The 22,339-nt window shown below is 47.4% G+C and overlaps 1 protein-coding gene across 1 annotated transcript in view; it reads right to left on the reverse strand.

The window, feature by feature from the left end:
• Positions 1-525: 525 nt before the first annotated feature.
• Positions 526-22,339, reverse strand: part of LOC106646732 (uncharacterized) — a 170,882-nt gene continuing 149,068 nt past the window's right edge. The window contains exons 10-20 of the mRNA XM_089590839.1: positions 17,680-17,937; positions 13,483-13,597; positions 7,176-7,489; positions 6,832-7,086; positions 4,671-5,690; positions 4,008-4,596; positions 3,826-3,929; positions 3,346-3,759; positions 3,189-3,275; positions 2,218-2,414; positions 526-1,229 (exon numbers count right to left, since the gene is read on the reverse strand). Of these exons, the coding sequence (XP_089446965.1) occupies positions 896-1,229; positions 2,218-2,414; positions 3,189-3,275; positions 3,346-3,759; positions 3,826-3,929; positions 4,008-4,596; positions 4,671-5,690; positions 6,832-7,086; positions 7,176-7,489; positions 13,483-13,597; positions 17,680-17,937 (3,687 nt within the window). The 3' untranslated portion in view covers positions 526-895. The remainder of the gene's footprint in view (positions 1,230-2,217; positions 2,415-3,188; positions 3,276-3,345; positions 3,760-3,825; positions 3,930-4,007; positions 4,597-4,670; positions 5,691-6,831; positions 7,087-7,175; positions 7,490-13,482; positions 13,598-17,679; positions 17,938-22,339) is intronic.

Genomic DNA, 22,339 nt, shown 5'->3' on the forward strand with positions numbered 1-22,339 from the left:
CGATTATTATTTGACGGGCGTGTGTATAGGTGTAAGTACTTATATAGGTAGCTTTTTCAAACTTTTTTTTTCCCTAAGTTTGCTTAGATGTTGTTATAATTATCAATGCAGTTAAGATTGTTTTGATTTACGTAGAATTTAAGTCTCACTTTAGGCCACTTCAGTCGATGGTCTCAGGGCGTTCGCGAATCTTTAGGCTTAGTGGTTTTTGTTTTTTTTTTATTGATTTATTATTATTATACATTTGCCTTTTGATTATAACGTCACGATATTAAGACACGTTTATTTCACGCGATTAGGAAAATTAATGTATTAGTGCCTTAGTTGTGGAAAATAAATAAATTTTTTTTTTCTATAGAGAAAAAAAAATATCTCACACCTACGCAATTTCTCTAGTATCGTTCGATCAACACGAATAAAAAAACGTCAAGTGCTTAAGAAGAAAAAAAAGAAAGAAAGAAAGAAAAAAAAAAAAAACGTATCCTTAAAAAAGTCAAAAACTCTTTGGATCAGTGGGTCGACTGACGTATAATAAACGCAACTAACCACCTAAAACCATCACGGCATCCGAAAATAAATAAATAAGTAAGACAATACACAATCATCATCGGTAAAAATCATGTAAAACATTCAATCTCGTCGTGGACCCCCACGGACCCGTGTGGAGGCGTACATCTTTCACTTGTTCCTCTCGCGTTTGGAGAAAGAGGGCCGGGACGAAAGTTTTGTGGGAACGTGTCAGTTGAACACGAACAAGAGGATAAGTTCTCTCGTTTTCGAAAAATGATCGGTTCGCGGTTCACTATACATCGCGCGTGGACATATCGAACGGCAGAGAGGAAGAAAAGCACCTTCGCTAAGGTATCTTGAGGGTGGCCGCGCTGCGGATCTCATCCTATGGCGGTCGGAGTCTCGGCGGGTTGTGCCACACTTGGCTCTTTGGCGCGTCGCCGCAGCTCGTCAGGGCAGTCTGTGCGATCTGCCGGGAACGCTGGTGGTCGTACGCGCCATGCTGGTGCGAGTAGTGCCGGTAATCGTGGGCGATCAGCCTCACGTGGCTCTGGTGCTGCTGGATCTGCACGCTGCCGCTTACCGACTGCTGTTGCTGGGGGGCAGCCTGATGCGCCGGCTGGACTTTTTTACATTCCTGACCCGTTGAATCTAGTGCCGAAGGAATTGGCCGATGCGACTTCATGTGAGCACTTCTGCTTTTCACTTTGTTGAATACTCTGCGATACAAGACAAAAACACACACACACACATTCTCGTTTAATTGGCTTATTTCCTTTCTTTCTTTATTTCCCCCCCCCCCCCTGATTTATAAAAAGTGTTCCTGATTGATAAATTTTGTTTTACAGCTTCTCGTCCGTGCCTACAGTGAGTAAAGTGCTCGATTCCTGCTCTACGAGTAACCACTTTGCACACGGGTACTCACACGTTGATACTCGTACGTGCATTTGCAGTATGTAAAGAAGATTTTAATTAATTTACGTTGGCCACTGCGCTAGAACCAAGTCACTTTGCACATTATCTGCTGGTACGAGAAGCTCAACTTTCGCAGACCGTGTCTTTACGTGATTCCATTGCGTCAACATGCGTGCAGAATATTATTTTTTTAACTATTTGTTAGAACATTATTATTTTGTTTATTTATTTGATATGTAAATTTATTGTTAGTGTGAAAATGCCAAAACACAGTTGTTAAATGAAAAAATGCGAATTAAACAATAGATTCGGAGAAAAACAACAACGAAAGGTATAGTGCAAAGCAGCAGCTATCCAAGCCCCATCCTGTGGCTTGTTTTAACTTTGTGCTTTAAATATTAAACATTCAACAAATATTATGTATTTTACATATAATATCAGTGTCGTTTGGATGTATTTTGTAAGAATTTTCGATGTAAGTGGTTTGTTTCGTTGCTACACGTAATATTTTTAACTACATTTTAATAAAAAAAAGTAATAACCAAGATTACACGAATTTTAATTATTAGAAAAAAAAAAAAAAAAAAAAAAACTCTACTCGTACGAAAAATCAACGTTAAAGTAAAACTACTACCGATTTTTTCTCTATCTCTCGCATCTTTTCTCGTCTTTTTTTTTTTTTTTTTCGTTTTCCAAATGGACACTACATGGTCTCACGAAGCAAAGTATTAATTAATTGTAGAAAAAAATGTTCCAACGGACGATCGAAAGATCAGAGATTTAGAGACTTACTTCCCGCATATCTTGCAGGGGTAGTGAAGTAGGGTGGTGGTGGTGGTGGTGGTGGTGGTGGTGGGCACGGGTGGTAGTTGATGTTGTTGTAGCTCATTACTAGTGTGAGTTTGTGAATTCGTGTTGTCGGCTGTAGCGTGGCCACCGGCTTGGGATACCGGCTTGTTGTTCTGTTCTGTTACGCTCCTGCTAAAGCTCTGGATAACACAAAGAAAACACAAAGCAAAAATAAACAACAAACACAACACAAACCTTGGCTCTCTTCTTGCTAGTTAAACCATCGTAGCACTGCTGCTAGCCTCTCTCTCTCTCTCTCTTTTAGTCCCTCTTTTCTTTATTGCTGATGCGTTGGATTTTTATTACGATAGAGTGAAAAAATAAGTAAATGGTACAATGTTGAGACGCAACGGTTTAGTTATCAAAACAAAGTTAGAAAATCATAAGAGCAAAATAGGCAAAGAGGGACTTTACGTTACAATTTATGGTACTTTAGTTTAGAATGATGTAAAATATCATATACACGTAACAAGTGTCTAAATTTATGCAAAAAGACTAAAGTTTTGCATGTAAGGCACGGCCGCTACATTCATCCACCAGAGCATAAATAGTTACTCTTTGTACTTTTTTCGATTTAAGGACAAAAATATGTTGGAAGATGCGCATTTTGACGATCCAAATATATATGATATTGTATATCAAGTTTAAAAGTCCTGTAACAATTGTTGGTCTGGTGAATGTGTGAAGCACACCCCTGGAGCCGACGTGCCGGTATAAGGATAATAGTCAAATCACATGCAACATTTAATTCACAGACAAGTCAAGACGATTCTGTTTCATGTGTCAGCTTCGTGTTAGGTATTAAATAATTTAAACACACAATCTTTGTCCAGCCAAAATCTCATCGCAAATAACTTAATACTCGTATATGGTTATCGCGTATTTCGTTGTTAATACAAGTATGTTTGACTCACATCTTGACAGTCGTAAGCGAAAAGCCGCAACTCCCCGTCGCTTGTCGTCAAAGTAGCAGAATTTTCTCTCTCGTTGGTCGTCTGCATCTGAGATATCGAGTCCCATTAACGCTCGACGAAAACAAGCAAAGATAAAAAAAAAAGAAAAACAACTCACCAGCGTCCGATGAAGAATGGACTTCTCCTCGCTGAAGTCGAATTCCGCAACGGCGGCGATGGCGTCGCACAGCTCCTTCGTGTCCTTGCAGTCGTCGAGAGAGTCGGACAAACCACCGCCGTAGACACTCTCGGCCTTGATCTTGGGCTGTTTCCCGTAAAGCAGCCTCAGCCTCCTGTACTCGTCGGGACAGAGCCGCTTCCACAGGTAATAGAACTGCACGCACTGCCTCGACGTTTTGCTACCGATCTCGAGGGCTATCGCCGAAAAGTCCTTGTTGTACTTTAACAGGCTCTGGTAAAACGCGTCCATCTCCCGTGACGTCCAACGGTCCGAGTCGCTGTACTCGTAGCTGCGAAGCGGATGGTCCGACGTAAGCGCGGGCGTCGGTCGCATCAGCTTCAGCATCGCCTCCTACGAGGACCAATTGTTTATCTTTCATTTGCTTTATTAACTTGAAACAAAAAGACCGGTACTCACTCTAACGTTGCCGTTGCACATGTGGAGCAGGTGAAGGGCGTACTCCTTGTTCCTTCCACCGGCGGGTACCGTGGCGCAGCAAGCGAACTGCAGGTACATGGACACTGAAACGGGAAAAGGAGATCGGTACGGTGAAACGGCACGAACGACCAGTACGTGGGTTATAATGGGTGGAAACTGACGTTCGGTCTCGGTGAGGGCGCTGTCTATGCAGGGATCCCAGAGCAGGTGGTCCATCTCGGGCTCGATGGTCATGCGGTCGGCCTCGTGCGTCAGTAGCTGAGGTATCGTCGCCTGGTACCTCGTGCCGACGTTGATCCTCGGGGGCGGCACGTCCGTGTTGTTCCCCCCCACCTGCGAGTTGCTCGAGCTGCAAAAGTCCGTGGTGTCGTGCTGGTGCATCAGCCTGGCGTACAATCCCGAGCCGGGCCTCGACGGGTCGAGTATCGGTGGGGGCGTGTAACTGCCGTTCCACTGTCGGTCGCAGGCCCGCCTCAGCCGCGATGGGTAAGGACTCGCGCCGAGGCTCGAGGTGCCGTTGTGACCGCCACCGCAGAGGATACTCGGGCCCTCGAGCCGCGGCCGCTTGCCGTGCCTAGCGGGACTGTCGAGGCTGCTCGGGCTCAGAAAGATGTCCTCCTCGAGCGAGTCCTCCTCCTTGATCTTGTCGATGGGCACGGGCAGCCCGACGCTCGACCCCTGCCTGGCGTGTTTGAGGCTCACCTTAGCAGCTTGGCTCGTCTGTATGAGGAACTTGGCTGGATTGATGGCCTGCACGGACCCCCACTCGTTATAGTTATACGTAAAATAAAAACATTGAGTAAACAGAGAGAGGCATGATTTACTTGGTGTAGTGTCTGCGGCTGGTAAACGATGCCGTTGGTTTGTTGGTGGTGGTGGTGATGGTCGATCTTCCGGAAGGCCAGGGCCGGGCTCATGAGGGTGCCGGCGGGTCCTTGGACGTAGACGTTGGTCTTTTGGAGGCCGGCGGTCTGTATGAGCTTGAACTCGCCGTTGTTGTCGACGACGATGCCGGCGACGGCGCCGTTGCCCAAGCCAAAGTCGACGAGTTGGCTCTGGTTGGCGACGAGCTTGTACGACTGGAACTCGAACTTGCGCCTCCCGGCCCCAAAGTCCTTGGGGCTCGACGAGAGCAGCGGGTCCTCCGAGTTGGGCATCATCTGGCTCTGTAGGGCGTGGTGGTGGTGGTGGTGGTGGTGGGGCGACATGGGGAAGGCCGAGCCGATAAAGCCGGTGGGCCCGGGCGAGGAGACGGAGGAGGGGGGCAGCGAGGAGAGGGGCGAGGGCGCGGGTGTCGCCGAGAGGGGACTCGGCAGGGGCGAGTGGGGGTTCGGGCAGCCAGGGGTGGGCCCACCGGTGGTGGCGGTGCCGCTGCCGTAGAGGTCCGTGGGGTCGGCGTCGGCCTCGTCGGGGAGGACCTCGCTGAGGGCTTCCTCGATCGCCGCGGCCGAGGACATGCTCGTGCTGTAGAAGGCCGCCGAGAGGGGCGAGGAGACCGAGTGGACCGCGCAGTCGGTGTCCTCCTGGGGACTGAGGAGGGGCAGGCTACCGCTGAGCAGGCCCTCCTGGCTCGCCGGTGGCGTCGGGTAGGTGAAGCTCGGGCTGTCGTGGCGGGTGAGGGGCGAGGCCAGGGGCGACTGGTGGCTCGGTTGGAGGGCGTGCGAGCCGTCGCTGTAGTTGGCCCCGTAGGTGCTGAACTCGGCCAGCGAGTCGGGCAGGGGCGAGTTGACCAGGGCCTGCAGATCGGGGTTCACCGCGTGCTGGCCCGGGAAACGCTCCTCCAGGCTCATGTCGTGCAAAGCCTCGTTGGCTGCCTGCTCCTGCAGCAGACTCGACGTCTGAAACTGCCCGAATTCACATCCTTCCGTTTGAGTACATTCGATGATTTACTATAACGCTTGATTCACGAGCCCAATCAGAAATCATTAATTTTGGGCAGGGGGACAGCTCTTCGCTCTCGAGATGAAAAATGCGTCGGAGAAGTTTTTCAATCAACGCTTAACTCGTGTGCTCTATAAGAACGGGTCCACGGAACTCGTTACGAGAGAGGGAGTAGAGACGCGAGCCGAGAGAGAAAAGGAGGTAATTACGCGGGCGAGGGACATTTGTCTTGGGAAGCCGATGGCACGAGCTTATCTCCGAAAGTGAATTTTGATTAGTCCCGAGAAACATCGCCCAAGACGGCTCGTCACGACCTCGGGCGCGTACAATGATAATAACACACGGGAGAACTGTGCACTCGGGCGAGACTGTCAGCTCGAAAACTCTCGGCGACGAGCTTTTCAAACTCGGAGAAAGAGGAGACGACGACGATGGCAATTATTATCCTCCCGCGTTTATTAGATCTCGCGCGTCCGCGGCTTGTATAATTGAAACTAAAACGTCCCGCACCGGAGCCAAGGGGGAATGCGTAATGAGACGCGAGAGCCTCTAATTGGCCCGTCAAAGGATCACCCCTAGGCCGACGTCTCAACATATGCTAATGTGACCCCGCAGCGAGTGCGTGACAGTCTTACCCACATGGATGTACCGAGTGTCGATTATAATGCGCACCTATACGCTAAAAGAAAGACGTACACGCACTCCTTCCGTTGTCCGAGGCAAGCTTGCGCTTCGCGTGCATTTGATCATTTATGAACGAATCTACTCGTCGCTGGAAAAGGTATTCATTATTAACGTGAGAGGCAACGAGAATTTTTTTTTTTTTTTTTTTTTTTTTTCGTTTCGACATCCCTTTTACTTTTCTCGCATATCCTTTGAGGAGCGCCTCGAGAGCAAATATTTAAGTTCAAAGTTCATACTTTCCGTATATGCACGCAAAATATACGTATAATATACTAGGCGACTTGCGAACTCGAGATACCTTTTTCTACCCATCCTTTGCTCTTTTTTTTTTTTTTTACATATATAGAAACGTAAAATTTACCCCCCGTAGCTCTCTCTGTACCCCGAGACCGAGACGATATTAGGTACTATACAACTCACCTGTATAGCGTCGAGTTGACTGGCGTGCAGCAAGACGCTGTCGGGCACGGCGGTGACCTGCTGAAAGACCTCGTCCTGTAGACTGGGGCTAAAGTAGCCGCCGTCTTCCGGGTAGCCGGTCATCGTGAAGCTCTCGGTGACGGAGGTCGGCTGGGACGAGCCGCTCGTCGTAGTCACCGGAGCGGCCTGATAGGTCAGCTGGACCCTCTGACCGGGGTCCGAGGTAGCGCGCTTCACTGCCATCTTCGTCGTGCCCTGCCGAGTTTCCGCCAACTTACAATACACATCATACGTATGAATTTTTTCTTTCCTTTCCCATTGTATATTCCCGGTCAGTGGCGTACCTTGAGTATCATGTCGGCCAGAGCTTGGGCTTGGGCTTGGGTCTGAGCTTCCTGGAGCTGCTTCGACACGGAGCTCGGGTGCCCGGCTATCGTCACGTTCGGCTGCCTGAAGTGCTCGCCGTCCGACAACCGGCGAATCTTATCGCCGGGGGCCAGCGGTGGGGGCGCGGGCACGGCAAAGTTCATCTTGCCGATTATCTGCTGCTGTTGGATGTCGGTCGACGTCGACGAGGTCACCGTCGTCGGGGTCGCCGCTGCTTGAGCCGCGAGCACCGCGTTGGCGCGCAACTGATGAGCCGCGTTCGCGTCCGTTGCTGAAACGTCCCGGGGTGTTATTGACATTTAAGAACAAACGTGGTGGACAAGAGTTTCCTAACATGCCATCCAGAGCGATTCTCGTACTTTTTTTTTTTTTTTTTTTTTTTTTTTCGTTAACGACTGTCATTACGAGGTCTCCGAAGGACGCTATATGTATACACCCCTCGAGTGGTAGAGCTTGTTTACGGAAATTACACACGCATGCACGCACGCGCGGGTCTGAGCAAATAACTCCAGGTAGTAATATCCTGTTTCGCGGCCCTGTGTACACGCGTGCACGTGGTGCATAAAATAAACACGAGTGGCGTTTTCTTTGAAGCTGCACGTGGCCAAAGTTGCACACTGTACTTACGTTATAATCAACGGATGCTCTGAATTTTGCACGTGATAAATTATACGCGGGGGCGCTCAAGTGGGGCAAGATCGGCACGGGGGTCAAGGGGGGAAGGAGCGAGGGAATGGTCAAACTTTATCAAACGTTGGATGAATTTAATTAATTTGCGAAAATACCCAGTCCCCCGGACTCGTCAAAGGGAAGTTGGCTGTTCGTGCACGCGCCCATTTACATGATGAGCTCGTACGAAATTTACACGAAAGTACGCGCTTGTGCGTAGGTACACCCACATCGCATGTTTGTCCCGTTACTACTGGGTCATTTATTTCGTGAAATTCATTCAACTTAGTTTTCAAATCAGCTTACGATTTTTACGTTACTGGAGCGGATTAATATTCGTTACACGTTTGACATCTAAAATCCAGAGAACCAAAGTGCTTGTTCTATATACGTATGTAAAGGAGTTCAAATTGAGATTTCGTCCTTACGATAGAGGCCCTAAAAATACGTACTGAAATGAAAAAAAGCGCACCCACGTCTTTCCTTTGGATTGAAAACATAAAAAAATAAGGTAAAACATCAAAGAGCGACTTTTTGCGAATTTCCAGATAAAACGTACAAGTTCGCCCGAACGAGCAAAGCGTCACGACACACCGATACAGGAGGAGGGACTTCAACTGCAATGTGTCAGCTACTTGCTCCTCTCGTGAATATTCATCAATGTAAACGTCAGCGAGCCAAACGAAACGTTATCGAGATGAGTGTTACGTGTACATTCAATCAGTCGCGTGCCCGGGGGAGGCGTAAATAAATTTAAACGTCGAAATAAACAGTGAGCTTTTCGGGAAAAAAAATCCAACGAGAGCGCGCGTGTGTATCAAAGTTTGCAGAGCTGATGCGCTAATTTTGATGATGTTTCACTTTTCAATTTTCGCTTCGATTCAGTTACACCCACACACAAACGTCGAGCCTCGTCGCGTTCTCGCACAAGGGGAGGATGAAAAACTAGTCGTACGTGTGCGTTAAACGGGTGTACGAGTAAACATAGATAGAAAAAAAAAAAAAAAAAAAAAGATGTACGGCACGAGAGCAAACACGGCGTGTATCTTCTCGTCGAAAAATCAAGAAAAATGAGAAATCCCATCTAGGGCAATGTATAGCTTATAAAACAGCGGATCTCGCACCTCCGATCCAATCGGGGTCCAATTTATTCCGGCATCCTTATTCTCTCAGAATATAGGTACCTATACCTATACATGTGGAGCGACGTCGATTGACTCGAGTGCTATATGCTCGCGAAGCGCGGCTAAAGTCGCACAAAAGATTATTCGGGGCGAAGACGCGAGGAGGGACGCACATATAGAGAACGCAGTCTGGCGGACAGGCAGATTCCCCTTTCCTGCTCCTGTCGGCCGTGGGGCAATACTCGTAAATATCCCCGCATCGTAAATTTCCCTCTTCGATGCTTACGCAGCGGCACTGCTATATACAGTCCACAGCCTGCAAACCCTCCCTTTGCTATTTATTTTGGAGCTCCGCTTGTATACGTAGCTGTACAAGCGCGCAGAGGGGAGGTAGGGGTAAAAAAAATCTCGGGGGTCGATGGCATGATTTACGCGTGGCTCGGCCGACAGTCGTATTTTCCGCGCGAGATTTACGCAAGCTGAGTATTTAATAATTGTAGCGCACTCGGAGGATAGCTCGCGCGCGTATACATGAGTGACGAACAACGCGCTAAAGAGCTCCTGTATATACAGCTATATATACTATATGTTATTGATATCAAAGCTCGACGGATGACGCTGTATTTTTTTTCACGAAAAATCGCGCAAGGTGTAATCGTCGAGGGCCAAAAGAGTTGTATATAGGTATAGGCGTGTACGCAGTTGACGAGCAATAAAAAAAAAAAGACGGTGTTATTCATAATTTCAGGAAGCGTATATAACGAGCCGTTATCGATAACGCAGGGCGATACAAATTGAACAAACGTATATAATCATGTAGAGAGAGGGTGAGCGGGATAACGACGGGCTCGTAACGTTTACGCGGACGACTCGAGTGTACTTGCGTGTATCTCTGTATGTATGTATATGCGTGAGCGCGCACAAATGTATATACACACACACACACACACGTGTGTTAAAAAGCGTTTATTATACGGGGTGCCCGTGCCGTTAGCTTTTACGTCGCGCTGGTAATAAAAGGGGAAAGGAGACCACTCGGTACGAAGCCCTTTTTTTTTACTTCCTCTCGTTTCAGATATCTGCCTGCCTTTCGCTTCTCTTTCATCCGGCGCATTGGTATCAAACGCGAAGTTTCCAATAATTGGCGCACCTTTGATGCGGTCGACCGACGACAGGGGGCACGAGGACAGGCTAATGCGAGTCCCGCGAATCGGGATTTTTACAAATTGGCAATCAGCCGGATCTGTACTACACGTGCACGTATACATACGCGTAGAGCCGCGGTAAATTGCTTTCCCAGAGCTTACGCTACGCGGGGTCCACGGAAAAGAGAGAGAGAGAGAGGACTAATACCCACTCTTGGTTCTGAACAATTTGAACTACGTGGTGCACGCGTGTGTGCTTGCGAGCGCGAGGCATGTATATGTATATATACACATGTACGCCCTCGACACTGGTCATTAAGCGAATTGAAAAGTGGATCGAGAGGAGAAAGAGTGGAGGGCCGCGCGTGCTTGCCCTAATTGCAGCGAGATTTTGTGGCTGCGTACGGACCTTGGGTATGGAGCACTTTTACGACTACCACGCGCCATCGGGAATTTTCGGAAGCTTTTTTTTTTTTTTTTTTTTTCATTTGCCGCTAAGTACAGCGTATAGAGTCTTTGGGATTTTTCTTTGGAGCTATTTGTCAGACAATTATCCTGAAAAAATTTTGTTGGGTTTCGTACTTTTATATACGCAAGGCACGACTAAAATTGTTCAATCAGCTTACAAATTCTATTTTCAGGGTGATTTTACACATGGTTTTATCGCTTCCTCCGTTGAAAATAATAAAAGAGTACTGCTGTTTGTAAACGCCATCAGGTTTCGTGCTGCGTCTGACCAAACGTACGTCTGTACTACTTGACTGTAATCCTCGAAACGTCAATACTGCCAGGCAGCAAAATTGGGTAAATAGGAACAATTGAAACAATATGCGTAATCTATTTTCCCGGTGCTGATGAATATCAAATTGAAAAGAGTAAGGGGAGAGAGGGAGGGAGGGAGGGAGGAAAAATCCGGAAAAAATCGGAAAACTGACAAAACATCACGAATTTCGCGTCAGATGCCGTATTCAGCTCCTTGACAAGATTTTAACGAACAGCAGCGGCAGCGCATTGTGGGCATCAATAAACGCGGATGATTGACGTTCGAATGGGCGAGGATATAGGGTTCGACATTGTTAACGCACGCGGAGACAGCGAGCTTTAGGGCCTTTCCCTGTACACATCACGGCCGCGAATCACAATAGCCGCGCACGCTCTCCCGCCGAGAGCACGCACAACATATTATCCAAAAACAGGAAAATCCGGCATCATGAAGCTTTACCATTGTTATTTCGTGTATACATATACATATCCACACAATGGCCCGCGTAATTCCTGGCGTATACGTGCGCCCGAATCCTCCTCGAGGATCTGGCCACCGAGCAGTTTATCGCCAACCCCTTCCCTCCCCTTCCATACTACTCGGCTACACGAGATTCCCCCAAGCTTCATTGTTGCTTGGAACCTACCGGAGATCTGAGCTTTTTTTTTTTTTATTCACCTAATTACGCGGTCAATCGCGAAACGAAAGGGAAGAAATATCAAACAAACCCAGTCCTCCAAAAGGATTAGTGCAAACAGCGGAGCGAGGGTATATTTAAACATTTCCCAAAGTCAAAAGGGGGAAGGGGGCACATCCCCAAGCACGCGAGCAAAAACGAGGAGGTAGACGTACGCTCGAAATTGAATAATCAACGTTTTAAAAGCCCACTCGCGTCCCTCCGAGCACACTCGATGCAAAAACTCGCGCACACATCTAAGAGCCATTAACATTTCGTCGTATAAACACGGGCGCCCACTAATTTCGGGGTTTTTTTCGGTCGGTACACCTACAGCTGCGCATGAATTATGAATTCGCGAAACAGAAACTGCTCCCGGCAAAAAGCTCGGGAAGAAGCTCTTCCCCCAACCCCGGAAAGAGTAAAAAGAAAAACGAATCCGTCCTCCCTTTCATCCGGCCCCCTTTTTTTTTCCCTCCCCCGTGCCATCCCCATCCCTGTACGTGTGTGATATGTAGATTTAGGCATAACCCGTAGTACACACGTATATACACATAGACGGGCGTATGGGCGGCGGAGGATGAAATCGCGCATAAATCGCTAACGACGCCCGCGCGCCGCTTGGGATTCGCCTAGTCCCGGCTTTGATTTATCGGCTCGACGTGGACAATGCGAGAAATATTCCGAGCTCGATAAATTATACGGCTATACCCAACGCGGCCACTCTCCATCCTCTCCTCTGTTTGTATACGCGTGTGTATATATTTGCCTCACATTCGGGTCAACGCGTTGCCTCTTCTTCTTCTTCTTCTTTTTTTAGTGGGGAAAGAGGGAATCTTCTATTCTTTGTCCCGCTCCGCTTCTCTCTATTTCTATTATTGCTGTGCAAGATCGAAGCTTGCGATTTTCTACGTGTACGTATGCATGATACAGTGTTTTGCTTTGTCTCTTCGTCTGTGTTCATCTCGAGAGGCGTTTTACTTTTTTGGCAGCTAAAGCGCTTTTGCGGTATGGTATAAAAAAAAACGGTTGATTAGCTTTCATTAACTAAATAGTCGTTTGTCGCAGCATCGTGTTTAATTTAATTGCAAATTTTACACGTAACAAACAATATTTCTTCCTCGCGTGCCTCAGTTATGAAAAATTCTTCCCAAATTTCTCAAGGATTTCGAATTATTCGCGATATGCCCGGGTAGGGTGAAATTAAACGAAAAATATTTCTTTCGCTGCCCTTTGCGGAGATGATGATGATGATTATCATTATTAATATTTCAAAGGGCAGGAGCGCTGCAGCGCACTTAATTTGAATTTGATTGGGCGCTGCGGCACATGAGAAAACATTTCACCCCCGCCTATACATACGTATATATATTATACGTGGGATGGCAGCGTCAAATTATAGGGAGATATTACACGTGCATGCGCGAAATGAGAAATGCTTCTCAATTAGCGAATAATTTTCTGGGAATGATATTAGCGCAACAGTGAGACGGAGGGGAATTCGGGGAATTCGCTTTGACGCGAGGGCGAGTCGTGATTTTCTAAATTACCCACCAGCTCATCCCTCCTCGCACTCCCAGTTTGCAGTATGAGTTTGGCATTTTCAAACAACGAAAGCTCCGCATTTTTCAGCTATCCTCTCCTCTTAATGAATCAAAAGAAATTTAATTCTCATCCCCCCCTCCCCGGGAATAGCTGTTCAACCACACGTGCACGACTCGATTGTACCCATACATTATAATATACGTTCGACATTTAATTTCCTTCTCTCCTTCTCTCATCAGCTCAAATTAGGTATAATATGTAATTCTCGAATACACAGAGGAAATGATGAAATATTTACGGACGATATTCTGTGTTTTATTTATTTATTCATTCTCCTTTTACCTGTCGTCCTCTTCTGAATGATTTTTTCCTCGATGAGGGCCCGTACGCTGACCGAGGCCGTCTGCAACGGCGGCCCGGCCACCTCCTTCTTGTCCGCCTTTTTCGTGTCCGTGTCCTGAAACACACGAAACGTTGCACAATTAAAATAAAAAAAAAAAATTAGATCTAGCAATCCTTATCTGCCCAGACGTTACAAGTAAACTAAAATAGGGAAAAATCCTTGTACAATTTATTTGGTTGACGTAGTATGTGCGCGTGTAAATTAAAGAGAAATGCCTCCATAAGAGAACAGTACTTTGCGCGCGTCGTGGATAAACGTCGAAAATGAATACAGAAAACAGTCGTCGGGCGTGCCAATGGAACGTCGCATGTACCGATAGCAGCTGCGTATAATTTGAGGGCTCGGTTTGATTACAAATTACGTGCGGTTTGTCAAACCTGCGATGGAAAAGTGCGAGGGAAAAAAGGTGCACGAAGTCTACAATCGTTGTCGGTGAGCGCGGATTAAAAGAGCCTATCTATATAGGAGGAGGAGTGGTGCAGATTGATAGGCCACGTCTTTGTGCACACAAGGGTATATAACACGGGCGAGGGAGCGAAGCTGCTGTTAGCTAATCACTGAGCGGGGCTAATTGAGGCGACGTCCGATTACCCGCTGTGGCGTTGGAATATATATACATCTCCGTCCCCGCGTGCTATGGTCAGCAGCACACCGGATTGCCGATCGCGGTTACCAAGACCTCCGCGTTTTAGTGGGGGGTGAGCTTCGATTGTCTTGGACGTGTGTTTGCACGTAGCAATTGGTCAAATAACCGATACGATTTCTGCTTTAATATTACGAGTTTCACCGTGTAATTGCGATCAACGCGAGCCCCGGACATTCAATATCGAACTTACAAATTAGTTCGAAAAATGCACCCGAGTTGGGGAGGGTATTTCCATTTCGGGCGAGCGACGAGTGAAAAATAATTTTGCAATGCACACGTAATACATGTAACGACGATTTCCAGCAACCCGTGAAATCCAAGCTCGTTTGATACCGAAATTAATTTTGCTCGCACAGCGGGAGCTGCAATATTAATTGATAACGCTCGCGTTTCGTTAATTAGGGGGTATTTTTCTTCGTTACGGTTTCGACGGTAATAAATCATCATCATCATCGTCATCATCGTTGTTGTTTTTTCACGTTACAAAAACCCCTCCACTGTAAAACACGCAGATACAATTACAAAGTGCACGTAAACCTCGACGCATCCCACTAAGATAGAATATTAAACCAAATGGTCCTAATCCAATCAAACTTTTGCCCGATAAATCGCAACGTATATATATACACACATGTATCTCGAATCGGCAATATAGGTCAGCCGACGAGCCCCGAGCGTACAATCAGCCTCCGCTCTCTCTCTCTCTCTCTTGAGGGACCATACCGTGCCATCCATCTGGACAGATAGGCGTGTACATCTGACGTCTAAACGTTAACGCGCGCGACGATCGTCGTGGAGGCTCAATTTCCCCTCCACCGGTGAACCGGCCTACGATTATAATACACCGGCGCATCCACTTTGATACATACATCACGTACAAAATTGAACTATCTGTCTTTGACGGGCTGCCCTCCGTGTCATGAATATTGATCGGAATAAGAGATGAGGAGGAGGTAAGGGAGTGCAGCCCCCGCTCTCTAATACGATCGATCTCGGCGTGAACGGACACCGGGAGGTTTACATATACACACGCACACCAGCCCGTTCTATGCTCCTTTCGCGGACAGAGATTTATGTTGCCTCGTGTACACGCCAATGCATATATATATATACACCTACATATTTATGTTCGATGAATGCACGAATACCTACATGTATCGGGTTCTAACGCCGATGCAGCCGCCGATAAAGGATTGCGACGCCGTCTAATTATCGAGAATCGCCTGTATGTGCTCGCGTACGGCTCGTATGAGCAGCGAAGATGCGCTTTCTATTAAAATGAGAGTGTTGTTGGGGAGCCGCTTCGTTATATGGGGTGCGTCGCGCTGGCGAAGCTTATTTTAATGCGCGAAAAGTATTAAGAGATTTAACTAATGGCTACACGCGGCGGGTCCACTCCCGGTCCGTTGATGGTTGAGGCTGAGCTGCGTCGGGGCCGTATATATATATATATACAGATTCGGGCGAATGCAGGGACGCTTGGGTGGCTCTGCGTGTTGTTTTCGAGCTTTGGCTAATGGACGAGACGGACTGCGGGGTTTTTTCCGCGATCTCGTTTGATTCGCCCTGCAAAGGTCAGCGAGGGAAGTCACGTATACGGGGAAATCTGCGGAAAATCACCAATGTCGCGACGAGGCGTGCTGTACAGTATACACGTCCTATCGATTTGGTAACCATTTTTTTTGTGTCCATATCAGCAGCAGTTTTCAATTGGTATGTGACTACGATGGACGATTTTTAACGGAACTTTTCAAATGTACAAAGGAGCTAGCACCCCTTTTTTTTACTATTTTTTCTACTCTAAAAGCTTTTAACGCAATAATCGTACGCAGAAAAATATTATGGTATAGTTTTTTTTTTCCTTCTCCACGTTTCCATATATTTTTACTTGATGTTTATACCCTTTTCTCTCTCTTTTTTTTTTTTTTTTTCCCGAAACCACGCATCCAACTGCAATTCCGCGTCGTTGCATCCCCCCATTAGTCGGTAAAAAATGCGAGCCACTCCCCCCCCCTCACATTTTTCTTTTTCCCCTGTGAAAACCTGCACGCGAATAAACTATTGATTCAGATTTCCCACTGCCGCGATGCGCGCGTGCAGGACCATCGAAACTTTTCGATAAATCTCTCTGGCGAGAAAGCAAATGCTCGCGCACAACACGTGCCCGAAAGCCCAACCGAGCGGGCTCAATCTGCATAATGGAGCCAAGAGCAGGAGGCACTCGAGCGCGTTGTTTGCTCTCTCTCTCTCTCGAGATCTTTGCTTTTTCTCGTGTAAGCATACCCACGTCGCGTCTAAGCAACTCCGTCAGCGACTCTTTTAAGCTTCCGCACGCGTGTTGGTGCACCTGCGCGCTTTTGTTCCCCACACGCATCCAATCAACTATTTTTGATTAATTTGCTTCCAATGAAAGTGGCTCGTCTGGTAACGTGCTGTAAAAGGGATCGCAGGAGAGCGCCGATGTGTCTCTCCGGCACTTTTATAGAACTGCTGGGCGCAGCGGGGCATTGTTAAGACATTTTTTAATCAACGAAAACGGAAGAAAGGAGGGGGGGGGGAGAGGAAAAAAGAAAGAAAAGTAACGAAGACGAGCGGAAAGTTGCTGATCCTTCGATCTTTTTTCCCTTCGCTTGGTCGAGCTTCCGCGATGCTATACAGCTCTCAAAGTGCTGAATTCGATGTAACGAGACGGGGTGGTACAACCAGAAATAAAAGGGGGGACGATTAATCCCTCCCTCCACCAGTACGTATAGGTACAGCAGCGGTTTCCTCCCCGCGTCGCAGTTGGAGCGAAAGGAATCGAGTCCGAGTACAGTTGGCAAATGAATTTGACTTTGCGTTGCAGGGCGCGGTATAGGGTTTCGTTCGAGAGATTTCACCTTTATCATTAACACGAGAGCCATTATTTTAATTGCGAGGGGGGGGGGAGAGTGGCGTTCAGTACTCGAGGTACATCCGCGGGGCCAAAGTTTCCAACTATTCTCAAGTCTGCGAGCTTCTCGGCTTCAGTGGGAAGCTGTAGAGGGGGATTAATAACAATTTTCGAGGAATTGCGCCACCTCTCCATTATTGAGACCCCCCCACCCCCTGGAATAATGTAATAAATTGTATTGTTCCGACGTTGATGGCCCCGTCCCTTTCGGGTGCTCTTCGCCCTTAATTGGGTCAATTGTTCTCCGGTGTTTGAATACGCGAGTAACATTTACTCGCTCACAAAGGTATATAGCATGTACTCGTTATTTGACTGGAGATACCAGCTTGTCATCCAGAGTGCAAATATGCTCTTTGAATCGACGTACAAGAGACGAGTGAAAAAAAATTTAAGTTTGGCATATACGAGACACGACTGCTGCGTCACAACCACGTGACGTTGATTATTTTTGTGGGTTCTTAAAGGTCCAGGCAGAAGTGCTATTTATATTTATTCCAACTATAGGTAAACCTACCGAAAAGAGGAAATAAAAACATATTCCAAATGGCCGGGACGTACCTTTTTGAAGTAACCCCCGTGCAGTCTCATGTGGCCGTTGAGGGCGGGGATGTTTTTGAATTTCCGGTGGCACAGGTTGCACTCGACGGGCTTCGGCTCGACGGGTGGTTTACCGGAGGCCGGTACGAGACCGGGCGAACTGCTCGGTGACAGACTACCACCGACGACGACGATCTTCCCGGCATTATTACCGCTTCCGGGCGAGTTCGCCTGTGCCGATTGCTGCTGTTGGGGCTGCAGTTGCGCCGATTGCTGCTGCTGTTGGGGAAGCTGTTGGGCCTGCTGTTGGGTCTGCTGCTGCTGGAACGAAAAACAAACGCCACCGAGACTTGATTATTTCATTTTTTTTTTTTTTTTTTTTTTTTTTGTAGCCTATACATTTACGGTACTCTTCATCCGGTGCAAAGAGTTGGCTGGAAGAGCTAAATGTCATTAAGGTGGAGGAGTGAAAAAAGGCCATACACATTTATCGTTGAAAAAAAAAAGTAGGAACAGAGACAATTAATGATACTAATAATAACAAAGCGCGGAGGAACATGGGGACTCTCAAAGACAAAGACTCGTCTGGAACTGCATTGTCTGCGCGTACGTAAGCTCTTTTCCTCCGGTACGGGGCACAGCCGGTTAGAGATGAGAGGCGGAGGGCTTCGACGAGGAAAGCTTCGAATACGACGAATGAAGCGGAAAAACGCGAACAATGAGCGCGCAAGAGGCCAAAGTGTATTATATATAATACACGAGTACAAGGGAGGCGACGGAAGACCTGCTCCCGTGTTAATTAAAAGAGATCCGAGGAAAAACTAGGGGGGGGGGGGGGTAGGGGCACTTTGAGGATCCCCGTTTTCTTTGCTCCATTAAAACCGAGGAGGTTTTGTCCTTGTATTTCGGCTGCGAGCACAATATTATGACCTACGAAGACATAACTGCGCTTTTTCTGCATCCGTACCTCATATTGTACAACGAACCACCTGGTTTTCATTACCTACGGGTATTTTAATTTTAAAAGGATTCACCCCCTTGTTTCTTCGCGATGCTCCGTCGTATACAACCCTCGACGACACAATTGCATTATCATCATAAACAACGTTTCTTTTCACGTTGCAAAATAATCGGATCGGACGATTAAACGTGTGCACACCATCACGTTGAGCACTAGCAAGTAAAAACTTACAATATGTATAATAAGTATGCATATGCGCACGCGAGCGCAGGTATTCGAATTCGAATCGAGGTGCACGCACGTAAGAAGAGTAGCGCTCAAAGAGCTTGTCGGAGCGAGCACGTTTCCATCGTTAGACCTATAATATTACATACTACGGGCGTCACGTCTCGCGCAACCCATCGAAGAAACTCTACGAATATTATGTATATATATATATAGAACACCTCCGCCAACTTTGCGAAAAGACAAGAGCGGTGATGATAACGATACGTACACCCCCAGCCACTTCGTAGTCGAAATTTCTCGCGAGTGTCTGGTGTGTGTATGTAGAGCGCGTACAAGGGAAGGCTCTTGGCGCGAACTTGACTCAGCTTAGGGGCAAAACTTTGACACGCACCCGCGGCGCGTATGTAATGTACCCCCGGGCACGTAATATCTGTTGGCTATACGGATCGAGGATGCGCTGTGCGATTACCTCGCATTACTTGTGCAATTACGCTGAAGCGGGCATCATCTACGGTTTTCTCCTCTCTCTCTATCCGAAAGAAAGATCGGTATGTGATCGGTAATGGCTCATGCGGGTATCATTGCTCGTACAGTTTTTCATATATATATGTGTTTGCTACCAGTAGGATTGACGCGCATTAACAGCCATGCACTACGTGGTATTACACCGATCTCCCGTTTTCGACTCCTCTATAGGCTTGCCCGCGGAAGAATCCCTACCCGCGCTTCATCGCCCAGCTGCAGGTGCGTATACAACCTAGGCTCTCGCGAAAGCGAACAAAAGCCCACGCGATGCGTATAGTATACGGAATACTGCCCGAGGTATAATCCTCCGCTGGAAAGATCGAGAGGCGGGAGAGGGAATCGAGCCGATTTTCGCCTACCGGTTTTAAATTAAACTCCCCTAAGCCCCTCCCCAGGGGACTTACGGGCGCGAGGCGCGGGATTAGCCGTGCATATAGGAAGAACGCGTTAAATAGGGTGTGTATAGTTATCGTTTGGCTGTGCGGCCTCGGGGATCACAGCGATCGCGAGGATTTCTGGCCGAAAGAGGATACCCGGCTGTACATATATACACCGGTGGGGGCCTCGCTGTGGTAAGTGGACCGAGGTCGTTGCCAGATCACAGTCGCAAGGACTCCACGTTCATGTATCCGGGTACATCTTCGCGCCATGGCGATCAACGGTGACGCGGGATGAAAAAAAAAAGGATATGATTTCAGTCTTGTACATGGTGGACGGGTAGGTGAATTTACCGAGGGGATTTCATAAATATCCATCTCCTCGACCCTTTCTCTCGTACCGGCTTTCCATGTGGACAGCATCGCGGGATGACAATCGGACCGACAAGTGGAGGGTAAGAAAAGCCATTGGATGTACACAAGCTTGTTCTCTCCTTCTCTTTCGAGCTTATTCCTCAACGTACCACGTGGCTCGAGCAAAGAACTAGAAATTACTTAACTCACAAACGTGTATACCAATATATTTAAAAAATTAAAAAAAAAAAAACATTCCATCGGTGTAAAGGTCGATTTCTACATGAATTGAGCACACACGGCGTCCGGTCGACAATCAACAAACGAGAGCAAGAAAACAAGTTGGATTAGCCGAAGGGAGTCGCCACACAGGGAAGGTCATACACGCGTATAGGGACAACAAGAAGGGCTCTTCCCCTTCCTTAGTTGGGCACTATTACAAGGAAGATAGACGGAGGGACCCTCGCTGGCGCGCGTATGATTGAATTAGGAAGCCATGTCAGACATAACTTGCCGAGCTCACACATCACCATATAGTTTTGCGATCGTCCCGGTTGTACACTCGAGCGCGCACGGAATACGCAAACGAAGCCCTCGATAAGGACACGAGCACGATTGCTCTGGGAAACTTACAATTTTCTGCAGCCAAGAAGTATGGCGCAGTGCTTCTTCTGCCCCGCTGGACTTTTGACTCTCGGCTCTCGGGGTGCTGTACTTGCTCGCAAAGTGGAAAATTTTCCCAAAAATTACAGCTCGTCGAACACTCGGTCGCGCGAGTTTCGGCCGTGCCGTGTTTTCTCTCGCTACGGAGGAAGGATCGTATACAGCGCGGTGCTGTCGAGTCGGCGGGGAATTTTGTTTCGAGCTCCGAGGATTTATTCGCCGAGTGGGGGGCTTAGCCCGACGAATGTAAATTTAATCGGCTGGAATTTTTGGTGGATTCTCGCTACGAGGGAGAAGATAGGGCAAAGGAGAAACTAGTTTTTTTTTTTTTTTTTTAAATATCATGCTCATGAAGAGACTGATGTTTTCATTTGTTTTTTCTTTTTTTGTTTACTGCAAAAATTCGAAGGCAAAACGTAGCGCGTCAGCCCTTGATTTTTTAATCAGCGAAATAAATTTCCTCTCAAGCTTTTCCCGGAACAGGTGGGATTATCCTCTAAGCGCCGTCCGATTCGAAAGAAACAACTCCGCGAGTTGTCGGATGGGAGAGTGGGGAAAAAAAAAATTTAATTTCTCACCGGGAAGTTTCGCAGCGGCACTTGGTTGGGGCTAGCGTTCAGCTAGATAAATGGCGCGAAACTCCAAGAGTCCTGTTTTCAACAATAGCACGGTGTATGTATATAATATACATGGGGGGGGACGCTCTCGGTCCGATTTTCGGGCAAGTAAAGAAGGCTCGAGGGACCTGGCTGGAGCGCGACTTAGCTCCGAGGATTAAGGGCTCGACAGGGATTACAGGTGAATATTTGAAGCCCTCGCGCCCCGCCCCCCCCCCCCTCCGATCCCTCTATGCCAGCCATCCTTGCTTTTTTGAAAACTCTTTTTCTTCCTCCTCCCTGCCGTTGCTCGCCGCATCTCTGAGTAAACTAGAGCCGATTGCCAGGCATGCTCTCTAATTTATCGAGAGGCGAGCTGACGACAGCTTTCCTCGCGCGCTTTGTTGGAAATTCTGCTGAACCGAACGGTTCGAGTCGTGGACGAGTGCACTGCGCTCCGATGATAATTTCGAAGAGGAAATCATCGCGTCGTTTCGAGTGGTTTTTGCAAACTTTTTACCCCCTGGGAAATTTAATTACAACTTTTTGGCAGACATGTTTTTTTTTTTTCATCGACCAAAAATTAATTTTAAACTCGAATGTAAGCACACCCACCGAGCGAATTCCGAAATTTCGGAGATTATTTTACACGCCTATGGGGAAAGCAAAAATCTGTTAATTAATCCAGCTTTTTTTCATTTATTGCAGAGGAAGGGGAGGCTGAGCTGACGAAAAAAAAAACAAAAAAAACAAACAAAAAGAACTCGACGCTCGTTCATTAGGGGAATTTATTTGAAGCTGAAATCAAGGAAAGCGAAAGAATGAGAGAGAAGGAAATAAAAGAAAGAAAGTGTGGAAAATGCGCGAAAAGGGAGGCAGATCCCTTTCTTTCGAGTCCTCCGTTGTATATACATGTACACATAAATTGCGCGTCGAACCGAGGTGATACATACACGTATACATATGTATACCATACC

The sequence above is a fragment of the Copidosoma floridanum genome, unplaced genomic scaffold (genome assembly GCF_036245765.1).
Source record: "Copidosoma floridanum isolate Cflo_tuat_1 unplaced genomic scaffold, Cflo_Japanese_pri ptg000013l, whole genome shotgun sequence".
NCBI classification, from domain to species: Eukaryota; Metazoa; Arthropoda; class Insecta; order Hymenoptera; family Encyrtidae; genus Copidosoma; species Copidosoma floridanum.